The sequence below is a fragment of the Clytia hemisphaerica genome, unplaced genomic scaffold, assembly GCF_902728285.1.
Source record: "Clytia hemisphaerica strain Z4C2 unplaced genomic scaffold, Clytia hemisphaerica genome assembly, whole genome shotgun sequence".
NCBI classification, from domain to species: Eukaryota; Metazoa; Cnidaria; class Hydrozoa; order Leptothecata; family Clytiidae; genus Clytia; species Clytia hemisphaerica.
The window spans coordinates 803,312-824,194 of NW_027104107.1; the positions used below are offsets into that span (position 1 = coordinate 803,312).

The following is a 20,883-nucleotide window of genomic DNA, read 5'->3' on the forward strand; positions in this document are numbered from 1 at the left end:
TACCCCCCCTCCGGGAGTTGAATGTATGTCCTTTTTGGACTTGCCACAAGTTCCATAGCATACACCTATTTTCACCTAATTAATTCCCCACCACCACTCTCCCCTGGGCACTTTTTTAGGTACTAACTACTACAACGTACAAGAACAAAATGAAGGAAAATTCATCAATGAATGGCAAATAGATCAGCTTTTAACCGATGACGAACGGAACCGGATGTCGGAACCGGAAAAATAAAAAAGAGCATTCACGCGCTTCATCATTTTAGCGCGCAATATTTCTTGTTTCACCCTAACTGATTCCGAAGTGGCTTATTTAAAATGTTCTTAAACGGCTCGGAAATAAAAAAATAAATATTCTTTAAAAAAGATGGCGGAGGCAACAGCGTTTTCAACAAAATTTTCTTCTGAAATCGAAAGTGAAGAAAGAAATATTTCTAAAATGGACGAGGATTCTGACGAAGTCACAACAATTGAAGAAACAATGACAAAAGGTTTCATTTTTATTCTTGTTAAAGCCAACCTATACATCTTGCAGAACGTCCACAAGCTCCTGCCTCGTGCCTCGGACCACGCTAAAAATGGTAGACCTATCTGAGACAGACATTTGGCTAAAGCTTCAGATGAATCCGGGTGGACTTAGAATTTTTTTCAAGTTGAATAGTGACCAAAGGGGGTCTCGAACCGGGAACCTATAGGTTTTGAAACCAATGCCCTATCCACTAGGCCGAAAATTCGTTATTTAGGGTTATATACGAAGGTCTTAGTACTATTATATACCAGACCCCCGCGCTCGATAGGATCGATCATCGGAACGGCTCGATGACGGATCGATATGTGATCGATGGATTACTTATCGATCCGGATAGGAGATCGATGGAAGATTCAGCCATTAAAAAGTCTTGAGTATCGATCCTTCGTTGATCCATTATCGAGCTAGTATTTCAATCGAGTATATCGATTCGTCATCGATCGTTAATCGATTCGTCATCGATCGTTAATCGATTTGTCATCGATCGTTAATCGATTCGTCATCGATCGTTAATCGATTCGTCATCGATTATAAATCGATTATGCATCGATGACGAATCGATTAACGATCGATGACGAATCGATTAACAATCGATGACGAAGCGATATACTCGATAGAGTCGATAGGGTCGATAAGATCGATAAAAGATCGATGATAGATCGATAACTAATCATAAGCTTAAAAATATCTTGAGTATCGATCCTCTATCGATCTCCTATCCGGATCGATAAGTAATCCATCGATCACATATCGATCCGTCATCGAGCCGTTCCGATGATCGATCCTATCGAGCGCGGGGGTCTGGTATATATAAATAAGTCTGACTGACGAGTTAGGCTAAGATCGTGTTCAAAAATAAAGGCCTCTTTTGTGACATTTTCAAAGTGGCTGACAATTTTGTTAAGAAAATGAGTATTTTTGGTGGCTAACAGTTTATTTTTTCACCAAGCATAAGTAGAACGATTAACCTTTCCAATTGTTTTGGAGCGAAATTAAGTGGCTCACTAGGTTACAAGATATTTCAAGATAAGCTATGAGTCGTTTATGTGGCTGACAACACTGGTGTAGGGTGCGCACTCGTCGGGATTTTTTGCGTGGAAAAAGTCGAAAATCAAAATTAGAACATTCCATCCATCATAAGGCCAAAAAAAAAAGTAGTCTTGTTTCCGGACATCGGCCGGGTGAACTTTTTTTTGGAAAAAAATATATCTCACCCGGCCGCAAATAGAAAAAACTTTTTTTTTTGTGCAATCGAAGAAAAAAAACTTTTTTTCAAACTGAATATTTCAGACAAGTAAGCTAAAGAACGCAAAACGTTTTCTCAACATTATTTAGTTCTTCGTAGTAACAATATGTATTAGTTGTGCACGAGGCATTATGTGTGCAAAAAATTGTACGATTTTACGATCCATTTAACGATTGTATTCAAAGATTTACGTATGTCACTTGTGTTTTGAAAAAGAAAATCTTCTGTCACAAATGTTTTCTACTTTCCTGTTTTATGTTGTTGTGAATAGAATTACCTTAGAGTACAGCTTCTTCTTAAAATTTCGTTTTTTCAAGTAAAGAGACATCGAACCTGTATTATTTTTTCGTACACGTCAATTAGAGTTTTTCTAGGAAAATTGAAAAAAAAAAAATTTTCCGGCTGCCCGGGTGAGATTTTTTTTCGTCACCCGCATTTCCGGAAACAAAACTACTTTTTTTTTTGGCCTAACTTATCCTTAACAACTCCAAACTTGTTCATTCTTTTTTTTAAATACTCAGTATTTATCAGAGAAAACAAAGAAAAAAACCCCATCCCATTACCTACCTTCAATAAAAAGATATAATACCATTTATTAGACATCAAGGTGAAAAAATGGCGACTCGGAATTCGTGGCACCACCGTCTACCTTGACCACCATTTTTCAAATGGCTATCGCTAATGAGCTGGATTAGTTATAGACTCGCGTTTTTTTTTATAAAACGCGGGAAAGATAGTACTTTAGTTTGTCACGTGGTAGCCTTTTCGATAATCTACGGGCCGTCTTTAAATCGAGAAAAAAGAAGAAATTTCGATTTTTCGGCACTTTCCTGAAATTTTTATCAGGGCTACCATATATGATTGGAAAGCTAAGGGCTTCAGCTTTTCATTGGTAAAATTTGTTTTTAGCTATCATTTCCAGCTCGATAGGCTAAAGTTTAACAGTCATCGGGCCAATTTTCAGACCGCGCCAGCCAAACTCCTCACGCCCCGCCACACGGAAGACTAGATTTCATCCGCCATTTTTGGCGCGATTTTGGTGCTTCCGAAAATTATTTCTTGATGGCGTGGTGTAAGGAGGCGATTCTTTGAAAAGGTGGTTTTTTTGTGGTTTGAAAATGGAATAACTTTGAAACTACTTAACCAATTTTAACAAATGACCCCTCATTTTTCTCACAAAGGTAAGGACTTTCAAATAAAATTAGTTTGGTTTTCAAAATTTGAGGGAAAAATTTTGGCCTGACCACCCTAACTGGTGGCTTTTTGAAACCAACCAGTTTCAAAATGTTGCTCTTTTATCTGTTTTGAGATAATATGATACCTCTAGTTACCGATTCAAGTGTCATTTTCAAACAAACCATTTCCTCCTTTGAGGTGGCTGACAAAACACATATTTGGACATATTTGGACCTGGAGCCACACATTTTACTCATTTTACCATTTTTTTCATCAAAATATGTTCTTTGTGTAAATACCGATCATCATATAAAATTTCAACGTTTTATTTGAAATATTTCCCAAGTTATTCAAGAAATACTCAATTTTTGAGTTCCCTAAATGTCACACTATTTTTGAACATGATCCTAACTGTTATGATCGCCATTACTCCGAAGAAGCCACCACACGTGTGCACCGCTGGGTGGGTGCACCGCCGGCCGGGTGAGGGGTTAGGGATGTGCACAGCAAAGCCACCTTGGTGTAAATCCCTAACCCTAACCTATGCTACACGCTATGCACGTCGCGTATACGCGCGCTCCGCCGGATGCATCTGAAGCATTAGCCGAATCTTGAGACAGATTATTTCCAGACAACGGAATCGACGAACGAACCAGTCGAACCAAATCGAACGCAATCGACCGATTAAAATTCGATTGTCGAACGCAATCAAATCTCAATCGAATATTACCGCAATTTTCAGATTCGATTGATATAGTATAGGACCCTGTCGACGCACCGGACTTAACGAACACCGGACATGCGAAAGTCTGTTGTAAAATGAGAATTTTTTTTACCACCGGACAATTTCTACACCGGACTTAAGGAAGTCGGCTGTCCGGTCTGGAATGGACCATTATGTGGTTGCTAAATTCTACCATTTTATGCGCGGTTTGAGGATTGAGCCGAGAATGCTTGCAGAACACCCATGAGCTCCTGCACGGGTGAAAGACTTTAATCTGTCAATCATTTTCTCAAGCGAAAATTACGTGAAGCAATTCTAGCGGATCATCAGTGGATAGTATTCATTGATCATTATCCCTTCATTTTTATTTCTGGAACTTTGGCAAAAAAAATGGAAAGATATAAAAGTTGTATTTTTTACTGCTCTATTCACATACTGAATTTGAAAGATCTTCTATGTGACATTTTTTTGCAAAAAAAACTCCTTTGCGTACAAAGTCTAAATACATGCGTTTCCTGGAACTTTATATGAACAGTTAGGGCTATACTGTTTAGGCAAACACGGCGGTCTATTGCATTACTAATTACTCCACAATTCAGTGGATGCAAGTAAAACAAGCAGGAAATTGCCTATAAAAAAATTCTGTTTTGTGCAAAACTTAACACGCGACGTCTTATAAAGTATTACCTCAAGTATTAGGGTTTTATATCTGTAATACGGAGCAGATAATTTCCTGCCTGAATGGATGGAGTAATTTAATATGTGGAACTGAGTCAATAGGTTGTCACCTTCTCCCAAACGACTATTTCACACTGCCCTTCTTTTTGGCCCAAATGGCATTTCAGTGCATTGCATGATGGGCAACTGTAAAATCTCATCCTTTATAATACCTCTTTTCTTTTATTTTGATCCGTAATCCTAAGGCATAGGCTTTTTCTCATCTACAGTTTTCTGACGAAGGAAGGATTTCAAAGAGAGAGTTAGGCTGGGATCACAATAACTTGGGTTCGCTTTGTCCAACTGACTGATAATTTTTCTTACTTTTCTGAATCGTTTGAGTCAAAAAAATCCAAAATTGTCAGATTTTTATCCAATTCCATACTGTGCTTCACCGGTCATCTTTACTTCATATATTGATTGCACAAGAATTCCTCCCATTGAAGAATTATATTTTGACTTTTAAAATTGCAAAACATAAATTATAAAAGCTCCCAGCCATCAGTTATTTAGTTTATAAATGAGCTTGTGCTTTCATTTTCATTTGCCTTCATTTTTCACAGTATCAGCCTGTATAGTATAGCCTGCACATTGAAAAAAATTGACTTTAAACCAGAAACGGTGAAATCTTTTATGATCTGGATATCCAGGCTCTTTCTGTCATACTGATCTCACTTTTCATAAATCAGAGTTGGAAGACAATGATTGTTAAACGTCCTAATATTATCCATGTATAAACACCAATATAAGCGAAGAAGATATTCTTTACAGTCACTGTGTCAGACTTCCCAAGTAATTTGGAAGCAGTTTTTGCACTTCAAATCACTGGTCAATAAGTTGAAATATGACACTTTCAAAATTATTACTTATTAGCATTATTGTGTATCCATGGAAAAGCTTCACTAATGAGAAAGCTTCAAAAAATATGATATACGTATTCTTTTGTTTATTTATTTTTGTGAAAAATTATCAGGTCGATTCACTTTCTTTTTTTTTCTATTGTAATTTCAGCTCCTTTGGCTTGGATTCATAATCAAATTGCAAATAATGCCAACCCTCGAGATATACTCAACCAGCTAGTGCCTGAGTTGAACATTGTGAGTTCAAGATTTTTTTGAATCAGCTAAGATCTAGTTTTTTATTATTATGAATTCTAATGTCAATTTTAGACTTTTCGATTTCAAGAAACTTTTTTCTCTCAAAATGTAACTTTAGTGTCCTACATTTCCATCTTCAAAAAGTATTCTCAGCTTTCTTGAATGCACATGGTTTTAATTTTGTTGTACGAATGCTTCTTCCAGCCGGACCATGTAGACGACCTTTCATTGTGGAGACTGGCTTTGGAAATTTTATCAGAGCCTGCACCACGTCAACGTCTTCAAGAAGTCAACTCTTTGGAACATGTCAAGAACCTTTTACAAACATGCAAAAAGATCGTTGTTCTAACAGGGGCTGGGGTATGATAGTTTTATTTAAGTTTTCTGTACTAAAAATAGTGACCATGTTTATTTCAAAATAAAACAATCTGCTTTAAATGTAGATTTCTCATAACAAATATATTCATCCTCTGGCATATGGTCCTCCAGGCTTCAGGTACCCCCAATAAAATTAGGTACCCCCAAAATTGTTTGGATTCTTAGGTAGCCCCCAGGATTTGGTACCCCCCAGGATTTGGTACCCCATTGAATTATGCTTTTAGGTACCCCCTTTTCATCACGTAGCCGATGATAATTTTGTGTCAGTTGTTGAAAGTATTAAAGAACACATAAGAGTAAGACATGTCTTTTCCCACAAGTCCATGTGAAAAAATATTCAAAATAGGTGAAAATTATTAATATGAAAACAAATTAAAAAATATACTAAATTACATAACAATCAAATAACGTATGGAACTGCATCCAAAAGATTTTCACAAGTTATAAAAAAATGTAACAACTTCAAGCTACCATGTTTGTTATGATAGAAACGCAAAAATGCAAAATCGTTGAATTTTAATCTCCTTCACTGGGGGTTACTGTGGAAAATGATAAAAACAAAGAGTTTGGTTGAAAATTGAGAAATTGAGTAAAGTTAAGAAAAAATATCTCACACAGAAAAAACAGCCCCCACTCTCACTGACGAGATTACAGGTACCCCCAACCATATCAGGTAACCCCTGAAAGTGGGAATACTTCCAGGTACCTGGCTTTTTTGGGATCTTTTAGTTTTTAGGTACCCCCACTTAAGTTCGGACGCCATGGTGACTGGTGATATAAAACACAATGTAATATTGGGCATAATTTTGGTGACTGTTATTTTCATTCATAATTTCCTTATGCTCTTCTACATTCTGATAATTTCAGGTATCAGTTTCATGTGGTATTCCGGATTTCCGTTCACGTGATGGCATCTATGCCAGACTCAGTAAAGATTATCCTGATTTACCGAACCCTCAAGCTATGTTTGACATTCACTACTTCAAGTCAAATCAGTGGCCGTTTTTCAAATTTGCTAAGGTTGGTTATAGGTTAATGGATGCTTTTTAAGATTTGGAAGGCAAAATGTAAATTTAACGACTAATATCAGAGGGAAACTCTGAAAATTTTCTTCAAATCTTCTTTATTTTTTTATTTACTTTTACTGATGACTTTTTCTTTGTCAATAGGAGATATACCCTGGTCAATTCACACCCTCCCTGTGTCACAGGTTCATATCCTTCCTTGATCGAACTGGTCGTTTATTGAGAAATTATTCACAGAATATTGATACTCTTGAACAAGTTGCTGGCATCAAGAATGTGGTGCAATGCCATGGTAAGTAGTTTCATACAATGTTTAAAAGTTCTTTTGTCTCAAAGTTTTTTTGATTCAGTGAATTTTGAAATGAGTGATTTTCGTCTCAAAATAAAGTAAAATATCAAGAATCTGGCTGTATTTTTTTCTTAAGTCCATCTTCCGTCTTGCACGGAAAGTTTTGCTTTGTCCACTTATGATGTCCAATTTACAATATGTAGTGCAAACTTACGATGGGAAGTTATTGTTCAATCACAGGATCTACGTACGGTTATTCTCATTATCCATCATTTTCTCCTCTACATTTTACCTTATAGGTTCTTTTGCGACAGCTACCTGCATGAATTGCAAATTCACTGTCAGTTGTGAGGAAATTAAGAATGAAATCTTCAACCAGGTTTGTCTTTCTTTCTTTGTATTTTTGAATTTTCAATATCTCTGCTCAGCTCATTTATTGGCCCAGCGCTAAGCGAGTGGGCCTTTCATTTGCAACGTTCTGTTCGTGTGTACGTGTGTCTGTCCGTCCGTTTTGGTAGAAGCGGCGCTTAAAACCAGTACCACACTTTTTGCCGTCTTGACATGGAAAAGCTTGCTAAAGTCAGATACTGGCTATAAAAGATATATTTTCTGATTCCGCGCTCCTTCAAAACAATTTTCAAAACAAACAAGATGGCGGTCAAAGCGAGGAGGTCAATTCATACTTTCTTGAACATTTTCTTTGCTTTTAGTGGTCAAGAGATTTTCAAACCAAAGAAATTTTGTAAAGATTTTTCTTTATAAACCTTTTTCAACATTCTGCCATATCTTATAGTCTTTGCTCAAATTTTCATAAAGTTTTATGAGTGAAAATTCTACCTTAAATCACTTTCATTTTTAGTTTCTTGGTTTCAAAAAGACTTTATTTTTAGGAAATAATGGTTTCTGATAATAGAAATAAATAAACTGAAATGAAGTTGGAAGATTTTTCTTGATGCTACAGAAGAAAACAGACACTTCTGGATCTGCAATCTGTCGCTGTTAACAACGGTCAGTACAGCAGTGGTGGGACGTGGTATGATTTTCAAACCCAACACGTAATTATTTCAAGTTAACTGATTCTGGAATTTGGTAATGGACACTAAAATGGAGCTCGTGTGTAAATTGGAACAAGATTGGAACTTTTTCCACGATGCTACGCGTGCGTGAAAATGATTTTTTTTGGATCTGTTTCGTTTGACGAAAGGTGCGATGGCTTGATTTTTCAAACTCGACACAGAATTATTTCAAATAAGCTGATTATGGAATATGTTAATGGAAACTAAAATGCAGCTCATGTGTAAATTTGAACAAGATTGGGACTTTTTTCATGATTCTACACATTAAATAAAATGGGCATTTCTGGATCTGTCGCATTAAAACGGTCAGTCGGTTTCAAACTCGACTCACATCGATCACATAAAGTATATAAACTGATTCTGGAATCTGTTAATGGACACTTAAATGCAGCTCATGGGTAAATTTGAACTAGATTGAAACATTTTTCATGGTTGCAATGCATGAACAGTGAAAATGATCATTTCTGGATCTATCACATTAATTGTTCACTCGAATATTAATTGAATTTTATTAGCCTGGATATGCAGACCGTAAACTATTTCACCATCTAGTTTTTTAAAGATTATTTTTCTGGTTTACGGTCTGGTCCAACTAACATGCCTGCAGGGATATTTCTCCCTGCATATGTGAGTGCAGGTGAGTGCACTTTATTCGTTAAAAAGCGCCCACTCACTAAGCAGAATATTTGCGAGATTTTTTTATATTTTTCCAGTTTTTCTATGGGTGCGCATAATTTATGGAAAAAGCTGACCTTGCGATAAAAAAAAACAAATGAAAATGAAAACACAGGTTCATTTCTAAACAAAATGGCCGCTGGAAAGTAGCCTTTATAAAATGTGGCTAATGTTTTGATGTATGTAGTTTAAAGTAGTTTTGAAAGTTTTTTGAGTTTGTGAAAGAGGTTTTATGGTAAGTTAATTATGTGTGTCTGCCTGGGTTTTCAAAGTTTTGATAGTCTGTCAACAAGGGTTCACTCACAGGCAGTATCAAACAAACTGTACCCGACTTTTTTAGTTACACCGGACTCTAAAATTTTAGAAACTTTTAAAAACCAAGATCGAAAAGCTACAAAAAGAGGTGCTGTATTATCTCTTCAACATGAAAATTTCAACCCCTTATGAAGGGTTCCTAAGTGAAGTTGGGTTACGAAAAATAGAGCATGAAATAAATATAAGGAAATTCATGCTATTCCACAAATTCAAGAATTCAAATAATGAAAGAATTGCAAAACAAATTCTTGAAGAGCAAATAAAAAGACAATATGAACACAATTGTTACAGCCAATTAGAGGCTTTGAGCGTTAAGTATAAGTTAAATGATGACTTAAGTGAAGTGACGAATGAAACAAAAATGGCATGGAAAAAGAGAGTCGAAAAAGCAGTCGATGAGAAACGGCTCGTCGAATTCAACGAAAATAAAGGATCAAAATCAAGGCTGCTAACCAACCTCAAACGGGAAAAATATACTCATGAATTAACAAAGAACGAGGTGACTGATGTTTTAAATATAAGACTAAATATGACGGACTTAAAAGACAATTACCGAAACAACAACCTGGCTAATCAAAATTGTCCGTTCTGCAATGAAAACAAACATAGTACAGAGCATGTGATTGAATGTAAAAATCTGAAAGAACTGACAAGTCACAACTTAACGGTACAAAATTTAACTGATTCCTCAACAGAAAATGTTAAAAATTTAAGAAAATTTTTTGAAAAAGAAAACGAGCTGAGGAAAAGCAAAGAGGAAAGCATCTAATACGTCTCTCCGCCACCACCCCCTCCTGATCTTTTCCACTAGCTGAGACCGTATTCGATCGACTCCCCTATGCTATTCCACAGTATTGTTTTTTCTTTTTTGTTTTGTAGTTTATAAAAAAAAAAATAAAAAAAAAAGCGGGAGAAGAAACCAACGGACTTCCAATTTTCATCCATCTACGCAAAATGGGTAAAAAAATTGACGATTTTTGAAACTCGTACTCTTGGGTACCTAATAGCTGCCCCCTCCGCAAATTAATTTTTCGAAAATAATTTTCTACCCAGGATATTCTTATTCCTCAACCCCCCTGCTTATTGATCTTTGCGAAAATGTTTTTAATATTTCCCTCTTTTGTCCTAATTCTGCTGTATTACATGTTTTTTATAAGCATAACGTTTATAAGCATACCAAGACCTAAATTTGTATAAAAAATAAGCATATTACAAGCATATTACTGAGCTTGCTTTTGAGGTGTGTTAGTGAAATTTTTTTTTTCTATTAGAAAACGTAATGACAAATCTTTGTGTCATTACTTATTATCCTGATGTATAGCAATGGCAGATTTTGGAAAAATTGGAGACTCGAACTTTTCGGAAAAATAAGCATATGATAAACATACTTCAAGCCTGAGTCTAAAATATCTCTAAGCATAACTGAGCTTGTTTCCCAAAAACATATGCTTATAAAAAAAACATGTAGCCTCCTTTTCAAAAGTTTTCCACCCAGGACATTTTATTTTTGAGATTTTTTCAACCCCCCCCCCCCGCTTATTCCAAAACCCCCCAGCTATTAGGTACCCGAGGAGAGTATTTAACCGGATGAGCCTTATTCGCATGTGTAGTCCCGGTTGGTAGGGAACCATTCAATAAAATTTCAAGCGTCTAACCAATGAGAAGTACCGCGGTTATTTTGAAATTTTCTTTCCTGTCTTCACTTCGATCCATGTCAACGGGGTCATGCATTTGCTGTTTTGTACGCTCGATTTCAACACGTTACTTTTCGCTGGGCCTTCACGCCCGACGGGCTTCTTGTTATTTTATTATCCTTTTCAGTGCAACTTTTCGAAGTTACCATGAAAATTTCGGGGATTACAATTTCCTCAAAGAAACCCAAAAAAGAGTCGGTCTAGTAGAATAAAGTAAAGCGAATGCCTGGTTCGAAAATGATTTAACTTTATTTATTACTTTTAGAAAATTCCACATTGCAAGAAATGTAGCGTGAATACAGTAGAGGATGGACGAATTAACGTAATTAAGCCAGGTAAGTGTATATTATAGGTATCAATAGACAGCACTTAGTTTAATATTAGTTATTTGAAAAACTTCAACTTTTTTCGAAAATTTCGGTTGTACAAAAGTATACTTTTATCCTGTCGCTTAATTTAGGAAGATTTTATGACCGGTTGACAATAAAGAGTTTCCAAAATCACAACGAAAACGACGACGGCGATTTGAGATTAGTCTTCGCCGTCGTCGTTGCCGGCAGCAGTCTTTTACAATCCGATTTCGCTTTTTTTCTCTCACGTCACGTCATGTAAGGTATAATTCATTCTCAAGATAACAAAACATCTTTTCTGTAGAGATAGCTTTTAATGGAATTCAATGATATTGGCGGGAAAAATTAAAGCATTTGATTTTCTTTCTTTTAAAACACTGAAAGTTGAGAACACTTTTTTCTTTCAAAATTCTCAGTGCAATAAGTGTGGAGAGCTGTCTTTGTAGTCGAGTGTATTATTTGGATTTACATTACTAGCCATCTTGTCTTGTTTGTTGTTATTTTTGTCTGATTTGGGTTCACGTTTGTTACAACGTTACACAAGAGTTGAAGTCCCGCGCGGGAGAATATAACGTTTCAAGGGGTTTCCTCGGAGGTTCAAGCATGCGCAGAAGTATTAAAACAAAAATTCAAGTCGCCGTCGCTGTTCTAAAAAGTCTAAATCGTGGTATTTCATTGTGTTACTTTACCACACGGTAATAAAATCTTTCCTTATAGAAACGTCTGATGATCTTTGTATACCTTATTATTAAATCAAATTGAAATAATTTTCCATCCATCTTTTTTGTTTGCAGATATTGTTTTCTTTGGTGAAAGTTTACCAGAATCATTCCATCGTCAAATACAAGATGATAAAGATAAAGTAAGAAGCTTTTTCAAAAAGAATAACGCCCTAGAGAAATGAAATAGATGAATGGCCCATAATGATCTGATTTCACGTTGCCTTTTGATAGTTTTTAATTACGGATTTATTTCAACTCTTGGACCTAATTAGGTCCGCTAGTTTGTTTGAATGTGTGAATACTTGAAAATCGAAGAAAAAAACGGATTCTTCTTTACAATGTACCTAAGACTGAGAGTACAGGCTATGTTAAGTGTTTCATAAGATAATAATTTAATTTTCTCAGGCTGATTTGTTGATTGTTATCGGTTCATCGTTGAAAGTGCGTCCTGTGTCTCTCATTCCAAGTAAGATTTTTGTATTCAAGCATTTGTTGACAATTTATCCCTTGGTCCTGATTCGATTCTAAAGGTTCTAAAAGATTCAACTTGTTGGTTGCACGGCATCTCGTACTCTCTGCTACCAAGCAAAATACGTATACCTTAATCCCATTAATTTCTGCGCACTCGCCTGTGCGAAAATTAAAGGGCGTGCAAATATACCTCTGGAATGTAAGATCTGGTTAAAATGCGTACTAAAAATGAGTGAATCTTTTGATTTCATGCCTCTCCCTCTTTGCGTATATTTTTTAACAAAACACTCAAAACATACCTCAGAAATTATAAGATGCGCCAGGATGCGCGAATACGAATAGGTTTACGAATACCCTATTTCATGAGGTTCACGTTTATCGACCTTCTTTGTTTAGATTTGATTCGACCTGACGTACCACAAATTCTAATCAACCGCGAGCCCTTATCTCACATGAGTTTCGACGTCGAGTTGTATGGCAATTGTGACGACGTCATCGCCGAGTTATGTACTCAACTTGGATCGGAATGGACAAACGTCTTACAAGGATTTCAACATAGCACGTTAGACCCTGAAAGATGGAAAATGTTTTATGACTATTGCAATGGTAGTGTGACAACGAGTGCAGATGAAAGCGAGAGTGAGGTCGTAATAGAACAAAGTGAAAGTGACGTCACAAGCCCAAACAAGGACCACCCTATAAAACAATCACCCGAAACGGTAGAAAATGATACTGACGATTCAGATTGTAAATGTGGAAGTGAGATGGATACGGATAAGGAAGACAGCGGAAAACCTGGAAACAAGCGGAAATCACCAACGGCTTGCGAGTGTGCATCAGAGTCCACTCCAACCAGTGAAAATGGATCTAGTCCAAATAAGAAAACGAAATCAAATATTCATATGGATAGTGAGCAAGGTATATCGTTTATAATTTTCAAAAATTATTAGTATGGCGATGCTCTAAATTTTAATGACAATGATTTTTCGGTCTTCGGTTTCAATCTGGTTTCTTTCACCTACAGAGCTGTCTTTATTATTGATTACAAATTCTTGATAAACGTAAGAAACAACCCAATAAGCCGGAATTTGACCCGTTTTGTGGCTAAAAAAAGCTATATAGGGGTCAAGTAGGCTGTTTCTGATATGAAAATGGCTTATGATATATTTCAATTCTCTTCTCTTGTAGAAATGTACTATTTATCTCTGCCACCCAATCGTTATTTATTTCATGGTGCTGAACTGAGCTTCGGTGATGATTCCGATTCCGATAGTGATACAGAAGGTCCATTTCCAGAGCAAGACACTTCATCGCAAGACGAAGGTAGTTTGACCGAAGCTGATGATTCCACAGCTAGTAACACGTTTGAGGAAGTAGATAGCGGAAGTAAACAGGACCAAAAAAGCACTTATATGAATACTAGGGATGATAATCTCTCTGGAACTCTTAATGAGACTGAACATAAGGAATATGAAATCGCAACTCGGAATAATCTTTCAACGGATATATCTGACATTAAAGATGACATTAACCGACTTGAAACTGAAGGGAAGACTCGTGAAACTGATATTACAAGTAGTCAAATGTCCTGTACCTCTTCCTCCTCGAAGATGTTAAGTATGCAAGAACCGATAGAGAATCAACTTCAAGTTAAAGAATCTTGCAAAAAAGATAAGGACTGTGAAAGGCGGGAAAGAAAATATTCACACGATGAAACTCTTTGTTCAACTTCGAGTGACGTCGAGAAGAAGATATTAAATCTCTCTACTTCTCATCTCTGCCAAGATGATAAAAAGAAAAACGATGATAAAGCAGAGATAACAATTCATAAAGAAAAGAACGATAAAACTCTTGGTGAAGGATGCGAAGGAAAATCTGAGATACAAAATATGAAGGAAGAAGAAAAATGAGAATTATTTTGGTCGTTATAGTATGGACTGTTTTATATTATAGTAAAATTATTATCGCAAACCAGTGACTAAGTTTACATGCAGGAAAATTAAAAGAAAATAACTATTTTAACAGATTTAAAAACTTATTGATGTAATGAACTTTCACAAAAAAAAATAATTGCGTCACATGTCAGAAGATTGAGCGTTATCTTATACATACAAATTGCTTTTAAAATTATAGCCAAGAAAGTTAGGCTTGCGTTTTGTGTACACTGACCTTTATATACCTGGACCAAGTCTCCCAATCCCTGCCAAGCAAAATCTTTGATCGAAGTTTTTTGAAAAGTAGTACCCTATTGGCGGTACTACTCAATAGCGGTGTAAATGCATCGAGAGTGAAATCGAGAAATCTTCTTTCCCTCCAAAACTTTTGATGATGTACCGCCGTTAGACGTTAATTTTTAACACTGAAAAGGCTTCTTTACGGGTACCAATAGGCGTTATATGATAATATGATTATTGTTACGGGATTTGATTTGTATGAACCAAAATTGCTGAATTGTTCCCTCCATTACTTTTTGCTTTATTTCTACTATGTTTGAATTACTTTAATCGTAGAAATTTTAGCGAGACTAATTTTAGCGTATATTAGCGAGTCAGGAAAATCTTGATTTTTTTTGGATTTATTTTAGCGAATCACGATTTCAAAAAATTTCGCGTGGATAAATTTTACCGAATACTCATATTACATTATTGACTGAGTTCGTTTTTTAGCATTTCTCTGCACTGAAACCCTTCGTATTGATAAAAATGTATTAAGGCAATATAACCAGAAATTTCGCGCGGATAAATTTTAGCGATCTGTCGATTCGGCGTGTTTTAGCGAGATTTATTTTAGCGAGATAGGGAAAACTCGCTAAAACGCTAAAATTAGTCTCGCTAGAATTTCTACGATTAAAGTAGTCGTCTTAGACTACCAAGTCCCACACTCAGGCCCGACGGAAGCGGGAGACTTCTGAGACTCTCCACTTTTTAGAAAATGAGACTTTTTCTCAAATTCGTAGCAAATTTTATCTCATTTTAAGCCTTCAGCCTCCCCACTTTAACCGTTAAAGTTTAAAGAAGACTTTAGAACTTTACGTTTATTCAATTCGGATTATTCTTCTCAAATTTACCAAAATATTTCAAAGACATCTGCTATAGGAAACCCTACATTATTCGAAACTCAGCGGCACACCGCCTGTATTATTGAGACGGCAAGAGGAAGGGTACTTACTGAGTAGTACCCCGAACGAATCAAACACCTCTTCTCTAACCAATATCGGGATACGTCTTTAAAAAGGCGCCGAACTGTACAAAGGTGAGAAATCGCAGCCGGAAAAGATAAAGCCCTATCTAGACGGTTTCGGGTATATAGTTATACAATATTCAAGATTTTCCAAAAGTGTGACAGGTTTAAAAAGAAAATCTTGGGACTATTCTTAGAAATGTAATAAAATTTTAAAGTTTTCCCATAATCAACAGTGTGTAAATATTCCAAAGCTGAAAACTGTGCGAAAACTCTTTTTACAAAGTAGACCAGGCTTTACAATACGAACACTTTGACAAGAAAAGGTGAAAGGTGACGAACTTTCAAAACAAACGCACTGCTTCTGTCTGTCTGTTCTGCTTCTGGAAATGCAAATGGTGGACAGGTGAAATTTTTTTTGTCTTTTTAGCTTCCCTAGCTGTATTTACTTTTAAGTATTGCTTTTTATTTTATTTTCCATCTATTTTTCATGGTTGCCAGACCTGCTCAGCCATCTATTTTTCCATGTCAGTCAACGAATCAAAAGTACAGTACTTCCTTGGACCTTGCATGCAATCAATATCAGGGGACTAATTTCTGAATTTGACCAAATTTCTATGGAGTTTGATTTTTTCCAACCCTTAGTGGGACTTTGGAGGTTAAAAAAAAGTGCCGTAAGTTGGTCTAATATTGACATCTCTCATCTATTTCCGACACATTTCTTTTAGAGATAGATAGAAGGTATATAATATAAAAATAAAGACACTGTTTCTCTTTGAGCACCAAGCAAAAAAAAATAGTTCCAACCTTTATTATATTTTTCAGTCCTAAGAAAGGGTGTCGGAATTAGTTAGATGAGGGATGTCGACATTAGATTAAGTTTCAATTAAGTTTGACAAAACATATTAAGTTTGACAACAAGAAATATTTGACAAAAATCGAAATGTTGAAAAAGTCAGAAAACAAGAAAAGTTCAACAAATCAGAAAAAAATGTTTGACAATTCAATAATAAAGTCTGTTCAAAAACTTAAACCAAAATTCTGTTTGACAAAATTTGACAACAAGAAATGATATATGTTCAACAGCTTCGACGGAAATTCTGCTTTAAGTTTGATTAATGTAGTCAAAGTATAAATCGAACTATAAAAGTTTGATTATAGGTTAGATTTTTTAATCAAACTTTATCAAACTTTATATTTTGAAGAATTATTTGGGAGTATCAGTGTAGCTGGAACCTCGATATTCCAGGATTAGGAGAGGTCCTAAAGCCGACAGCCCAGCCTAAAGCCGATGGGGTCTTTCAAAGATACAAACTAAAATAAAAACAAACCTTTCGCTGTGACGCAACGAAGATACCAAAGTGTCAACTAAACTGAGAGATTTGATACATTGAACCAAATAACAATGATTTTGCTTCTTATAATAAAACATATTTTTTTATTGCAATATGCACAACGTCATAAACAGATAAATGACAACAGTAGTAACAGCATCATAAAAAGTAACGAGATGTTTTGATTTTCCAAAGCACACGAAAATATAAAAGAGGTCTGTGTACGAGCGTGCTCATTTTGAAACGTTACGTAATCAAGCCTGGTTTCTATTACTTTACACTGGCACTTGGCTTGATTGCAGGGCCAGGACTTTGTGTAAGGATACATATAGACGACGTATATTACATTATATTATATATTACATGATAAAAATACAAATAGACGACGTATATTACAATTATTATGTATTACATGACACCTTGCTCCTATTCTAGTAAAGATAATATATGTTGTCAAAGAGTACATATAATTGAAGAGCTGTCCGATTGTGGGCCTTCCGTAAATAAACATCCAGACTTATAGGTGGTAAAGAGGGCGTTGATAGTTGCCGCCTCATTGATTCGATGTTTGTTATTCAAATTAGTGCTAACGCATCCGCCCTTTTTTCAAATTCACGCCATTTTTACAATCTAGTCTGTTTGTTTCTTGATGGAAACCAGTCCAAGTTGTTTCGTATTTTTCCCGCACAAGTCACTTTTATTACAAAACTGTTATCGTTTTAAACATGAGCAACTGATCCAGAATAAAAGGTAATTATTTTTACAACTCGCACTTTTTAATTGACATCGTGACATTATAACCATCTTGCTAGATGTTTTGTTTCGAGAGTTCTTGCAATAGTTTATCGTTCAACTTGGAGAGGGAATGTTTGTAAACATAGAATTTTTTTCATAACAGTTATTTGGGGGGTCGGAATTAGGCAGGGCTGTCGGATTTAGGACCACTCACGGTACCTGTTATCTTTTTTCTTTAAAAAAGAATCAACAAGCCATCAACATCGATAAATTACACACATTCCCTCAGAAACTTTTAAAATTATCTGCCATTATGACTTTCTTGAAGCTGTTCCGAAATTAACCAATCGGGTTAGGTATCGGAATTCCTATGGGAGTTCTTTTCCGAGATTTGTAAAATAGCTAAGTCAGCAAAAAAACTTTTCCCGGGGGTTTGAGGAATAAACAGAACTGTTATCATTCGTTTTTTATTTAACCGTATATTAAAATTTGCGCTCAAAAATACCTTAATAAATAAGTTAATAATATTCAAATATACTATTTGTATCTCTCAGAAAATAAACACTTACAGAGCGACATAGTTTATCATTTAGACTACCCCCGTGTTTGAACCATTCTATCGTGGGCGCAAAATAGGGCGGAAACTAAGTAGCACCCTCAGTGCAAGATTGCCGCCTCATCTTTATTCGCCCGCACGAAAACGAGCTAGTCATTTTTTTCTCGCGCGCTCAAGTGGAAAAGGAAAGTGATCGATATTCTTTGAAGAAAAATCGTCAGAAACAAACCCAAAGACCAAAAGATGTATTTTGTTGTTGAGAATCGATCCTGTGAAGATGAAAAAATTTCTGCTATGCGTTTTTTTCGGAGCGCTGAAAAACTCTAATTTCGATCTTCCTTAAGGTAAAGAGGTTGCGAGATTTGGGCCAGCGAGGCAAAAATCGCTAAAAAACTGGTAAAATCGTAATCCTCAAAAATCGAAGTTCCAGCCTCACTGTGTATTCGATTAAAGTTCGACAACCGAACTTAGTCGAACATTAATTGGACAACAAAGTTTGATTAAGCTCGACAAAGTTCGATTAAAAATACCATTCGATTGGTTTGAATAATCACATCTGGCATAGTTCACACATAATACACATTGACAGAAGTATTCCCCATGCAATGTTTGTAATGGAAATCTGCAATAAAAATGTGTTCTCTTGTTCTTAGTGGCTTCCGCAATTCTCTCCATCTGAAAGTCTTTTTTAAATTTCAACCAATGAGATTGGCCGCGAATGATGAAGGTTAACGACTGACCCTAATTTTTGGTGCTAATGGCTTTTTGGCGCCTTGGATAACATAAAACCCTATTTGTTTCAATCATTGATTCCAAGGGTTAAATTTTTTTATCTTTAGTTTACAAACAAAAGCCGGAATTTGATGGGAGCGTTATCTTTAATCTGGGAAGTCTTCATATATACCACAGGAAAACTCATAAAACCCACCAATATAATTTTGAGTTTGGCAAATCCCCAAGATTGGCAAACAATCATTCCCTTGTGTAATTCCGACACCCTTCTTATACCAACGATTTCATTGTGCATCAGTTTGTAATTGTTTTAATGTTAGAGTTTTAACTTTCAGTGACAGCAAACCAATATTTTTCGTATCTTTCTTGGATAAAATGTTACAGCCCTTTGAAATAGGCCTAAAAACAGCAAAAATGACCGACTTCACAGAGCTGTAACTTTTTATCTAGAAAAGGTACAGAAAATCTGAATACAAATTTAAATCAACAAGTTTCAACTATTCTAAAAAGTTTCATATGTCATGATTTTTAAAATGGTAGAAAAAATTTTTATTTTTCATCTTTGTTTTTCTTTTTCATTTATTCTTGAGATTACCCTCCTTTGAAATATCTTTCAAAGGTGTATAACTATTAGCATGTATTAGCATGAAAGGGTGTTGAGAAATAGTCAAAAAGCTAAAGTCAGTTAGTGAAAGTACTTCAATTTGCAAAGCGTCTTTACGTCACATAGAACAAAAGAAAATAGCATTAAAGAACAAAGGAATTACCCATAGCTACCATTTCGCAACCATGGGGAATTGCAATTTTACGGAAATGGGAATCCTCATATCGAATAAAGCATCTTCTGAAAATTCATTCTTCCCCATAAATGCAAAAATGATAAACAAAGAAACTTTCCTTTTCTAATTGTCTTTTTAATCTGCCATGAAGTGTTATAAAATTCCTTATAGAATGACACGTTCTCCTACTTAGAGGTTAAAAAAATGACGTAGAAACAAGAATTAATGTTTATCGATTACAAAACCTATGTCACAACCACGGAGCGCTGACTTTTAGTTTAATGACTTGCTCTCACTCGTTTAGTTTCCGTAATAATTAAAGAAAGTCATTATTGTGAACTTTGAACATGCTTTAAATGGAGGTATTTCCACTAAAAAAAACTTTTGTATTTTGGGGTTTAAGGTCGTTATTTTTCCTTTTTAAGTCAGCTTCTTTTCAAAGGAGCAAGATGATTACCAGCTGACACACTTTGAAGGTAAAACAACCATGTTTCTTTGTTGTTAGTAACAGAAAATCAGGCTGGGAAACAATGCACAACGTGCTTATGCTTATAAGATAAGGCTCAAGACCAGTTTCACATCTCAAGGAACTTTATAAAGTTCATTCAATAATTTTTGATTATAAAATATTTCTTATATTATATAAAATATTCTTAATTATAAAATATTTCTTATAAATATTTTTCCATTCATCAGTTTCTTAAGAACAATAAGTTACATTATTGCTTGTAGTGTCATAAAGGTTGACAGTAGCAGCACAAAGAGTAATTTTAGATCATTAAAAAGTTACTAAATTGTTTGCATTTTTCTTGATGAATTGTCAATATTTACAGACATGAAAGAAAGGCATAAGTTTTTGAAAAGGGGAGCTTGTTTCAATAATAAGGATATCATTTTTCATAAAGTTTTTAATTCAAAGCATCTACTAAACACCATCATAGTGGAATTCTTTTTTGTTTACAGTGTACAGTTTGATGAAGTTGTTATCCTCCTTCTAAAAAAAGAGTAAATAAGTCATCACATTTTTTACAAGTTTACATAGCACCATGTCACAATTTGATATTTACAATGTGTTAAATTCTC

The 20,883-nt window shown here is 35.3% G+C and overlaps 1 protein-coding gene across 1 annotated transcript; it reads left to right on the top strand.

Moving 5' to 3' along the window:
* Nucleotides 1-335: 335 nt before the first annotated feature.
* On the top strand, nt 336-14,572 carry LOC136813294 (NAD-dependent protein deacetylase sirtuin-1-like). Its single transcript, XM_067069808.1, has 11 exons — nt 336-491; nt 5,404-5,489; nt 5,694-5,849; nt 6,735-6,887; nt 7,037-7,184; nt 7,481-7,560; nt 11,207-11,276; nt 12,086-12,153; nt 12,419-12,479; nt 12,881-13,402; nt 13,673-14,572. Exons 1-11 carry the CDS (start codon nt 368-370, stop codon nt 14,392-14,394), a joined length of 2,190 nt encoding a protein of 729 aa, XP_066925909.1. The 5' UTR covers nt 336-367; the 3' UTR covers nt 14,395-14,572.
* Nucleotides 14,573-20,883: the final 6,311 nt, after the last annotated feature.